This window comes from Rutidosis leptorrhynchoides, chromosome 3 (genome assembly GCF_046630445.1).
Source record: "Rutidosis leptorrhynchoides isolate AG116_Rl617_1_P2 chromosome 3, CSIRO_AGI_Rlap_v1, whole genome shotgun sequence".
NCBI lineage: Eukaryota > Viridiplantae > Streptophyta > Magnoliopsida > Asterales > Asteraceae > Rutidosis > Rutidosis leptorrhynchoides.
Window position 1 is genome coordinate 554,370,068 of NC_092335.1, and position 3,090 is coordinate 554,373,157.

Below are 3,090 nucleotides of genomic sequence, written 5' to 3' on the forward strand. Positions count from 1 at the left end.
GTGTCAAATCCTCATTACAAGGGATCAATTCCCAAGAAGATCAACCTGTTATATCAGAAATTATACATGCGCTACGAGGTATACTTCTCAACCCGCGCTACCGGTCTAATAGCATTACGAGCTTCACTCTCACAATTACACGTAATGTTCCTAGAACATAAACCCTAACAATTTCCTTTGGCCATCAACCGGTTATGCCGACAATGGTGGGTCGACGTTTAACCACCCCTTCTGATCAGATCATCTCGTAACGGGGTTATTCACAGTACTCCGGACCGGAGAGTTAAACTCTAAAGACCCTTAATCCCCTACTTTGTTGTCAAGTATAGACCGAAGTCAAACTAAATTTTCTATGCTTGATCAATAAGTGAGCTTGAAGAAATAGGCTGCAAACTGTAATTACTAAATTGTTTTGGCAGCATATATTTGAGTAAAAAAACTCGCTTTTTTGAGTAGCTTAAACAAAAACATATTCGTTTACGTACATAGCTGTGAGTTATAAGTTGTACTAATTTCTATAGATACGCTTTCATGCAACTTTAAGGGATGACCTAATGGTTGGGTACTTGATAATCACCAAAAAGGACTAAAGTTCAATCTCTACTAACTCTACTTTCCAAAATATAAGGTACTCTTCCATAGTTCCATGCATGCATCTATTCATGCTCTTGACTATTAGATTCCAAATTTGGTGACAAAAAAGTAGATGAATAGAAGAAAAAAAATATATTCTTCAAATTTCTTTCTTGACGGCTGTTCATTTCGCTACTTGATTCACCTTTGATGACAACTAGCTAGTCGTGTTACAAGCGCGTACCAATGCACCAGACACGAATTAAGTCAAAAAGTATGTAATATGTGTGATATTTAATTTATAGGTAAATTAACTTTAAGTATTAACTATATTACAAAGCCATCATATCCCACATAATTTTTTACAAGAAAATCGTCCATGCATGCACAACTAGCTAATACAAAATTATATCAAATATGCTTGCGTATTTCCACATACGAAATACTAGTGCCAGATAACAGTAACATTATTGATAATAATAAAGAGAAATTAAGTTCATGGTCAATATTTTATAAGTAGTTCAAAGTTCAAACGGTCCCCAAAGATCATTAGACCCGAACTCGAACCCGAGCGCATCAAACTGAGTCGACTCATGGTCTAAACCCAAGAAAGTCTCCAAGTTGGTAATTTGTTCCTTGAACTCGAACTCACTTGTCGGTAGACCACCATAGTCGTTTATTGGCGTTAATGATTGTTGGTGCACCATTATGGGTTCATGACTTGACTCGATGGTGGTCTCGACATGTAGTTTCTTGGTGGGTGGTGTGTTTGATGAGTGTGGGAAGTTAAGTTTGGCCTTGTCGCCTCGAATACGAGTGGCAGCTTCGTCATAGGCTTTAGCAGCTTCTTCAGGTGTGTTGTATGTTCCAAGCCATACACGGACACCCTGTTGTGGGTCCCGTATTTCGGCAGCCCATTTGCCCCATGGGCGTTGTCGGATACCCCTGTAGACGGTCTTTCGTGGTTTTCTTTTTTTATCGCTAAATTTCTGACTCTCGTTTTTCATGTTGCCTGAAAAATATACTAATTTTATTACACGAAAATTATATAAAACTGCTAAGAAGCCCGAAATTACGACCTTCATAAACACATCTCCAAACCAACAATATATAATTCCCTAAATTCAGATATTAATGTTGATTTACTTTTAATCGTAATCATCATTAACGAAATTAAATTAAATATATAATAACGAAATTACTTTAATCCCTTTAACCTTAAATTAATTAAAGTAATTTGAATCTTTTACTATTGTATAATCATCAATGTATCAAATCAATTTCATTTTTCAAAAATAAGTATCATAACTAATTTGTGTAGTTATTATTGAACTACTTAGAATACTAAATAGCTATGTTAAAATATATACTTTATCTTTATTATTTATAAAAAGGACAAAATATATTGGTCTAATATACAGATTCATTGAATATATATTAACTATCACTTATAATTAATTAGAATTATAATGATAAATAATAATAAGTATTAAAATTCTTGTGGTTAAATCTTATAAGTAGCAAAAAACAAAATTTATAGTTATTTAGTGATTGACCTCAGGCAAAATAAGTTTTAGGTTCAAAATTCACTAACATCGAATCGTAAGGTGCACGAGAAAAGAGAAAAAACTGTTATAGAATAACTCGATTAAATCGTGTACACCCAAATAAAAATATTCATCTTTACCGTATAAAATGAACAAGAAAAAACACACTCTTTACCCGTTTAGATATTATCATTAACCTTGTGACCGCATCAAAATAAAAGATGCTTCAAATTTCTCTTTTGTATATTTGGGTATCCGACTCGCTTTGCGAGCCGACTAACCAGAGAGGCTACCTGCTTTACAGGCAGTTGAGAGGTTATAACGAGTGAACGTCCGTGACCACGTGGCCCTAACTACTCCACCACCACCATGTGGTTAGATGTTTCGATTTCTTATAAATCAAGTTATTCAACAAATTCTTTAACATCCATATTTATGAAAACATATTTAAATTTATTATTCACCTGCTTGTTTACGCTTTGGAGTAGCAGATTCGTCTACTTTCATGGTGGTTTGTAGTAGAGATGGTGGCTTGATATCCAGACCGAATAGCTCGTAAGTATCAAACTCGTTCCAGAGATCATTTCCGGTCACTTTCCGGCTTCGTTCCATGATCGGATCAACATCGGAGATGACAGCTCCACCACACATTTTTTTTCTTCTGAAAAATATAGAAAGAGGAAATAAAATTATTAGAGTAAAGTATGGAATTTGGTTTGTGACTAAAGAGTGTTTATTTATGTTAGAGACAATATTAATATTATTATTATTAATATTAATATAATGTAAATCTCAATATATAGTACTAGTACCTCCATTTTTATAGTTAAAGAAACACTACTCCACAAAACAGTACTCAAAAAATACTGTAGTACCTTGGATTCTTATGATAACTAGTTAAATTAAATTAAAAATAAAATATATAAAACTTGTAACACGTAAACTCATGTACACCCATTTAACCGTACAT

General features: G+C 33.6%; 1 protein-coding gene across 1 annotated transcript; it reads right to left on the reverse strand.

Moving 5' to 3' along the window:
• Positions 1-915: 915 nt before the first annotated feature.
• Positions 916-2,867, reverse strand: LOC139898554 (ethylene-responsive transcription factor RAP2-3-like). The gene is made up of 2 exons (XM_071881307.1): positions 2,585-2,867; positions 916-1,585 (listed from the first exon to the last, which is right to left on the reverse strand). Exons 1-2 carry the CDS (start codon positions 2,769-2,771, stop codon positions 1,095-1,097), a joined length of 678 nt encoding a protein of 225 aa, XP_071737408.1. The 5' UTR covers positions 2,772-2,867; the 3' UTR covers positions 916-1,094.
• Positions 2,868-3,090: the final 223 nt, after the last annotated feature.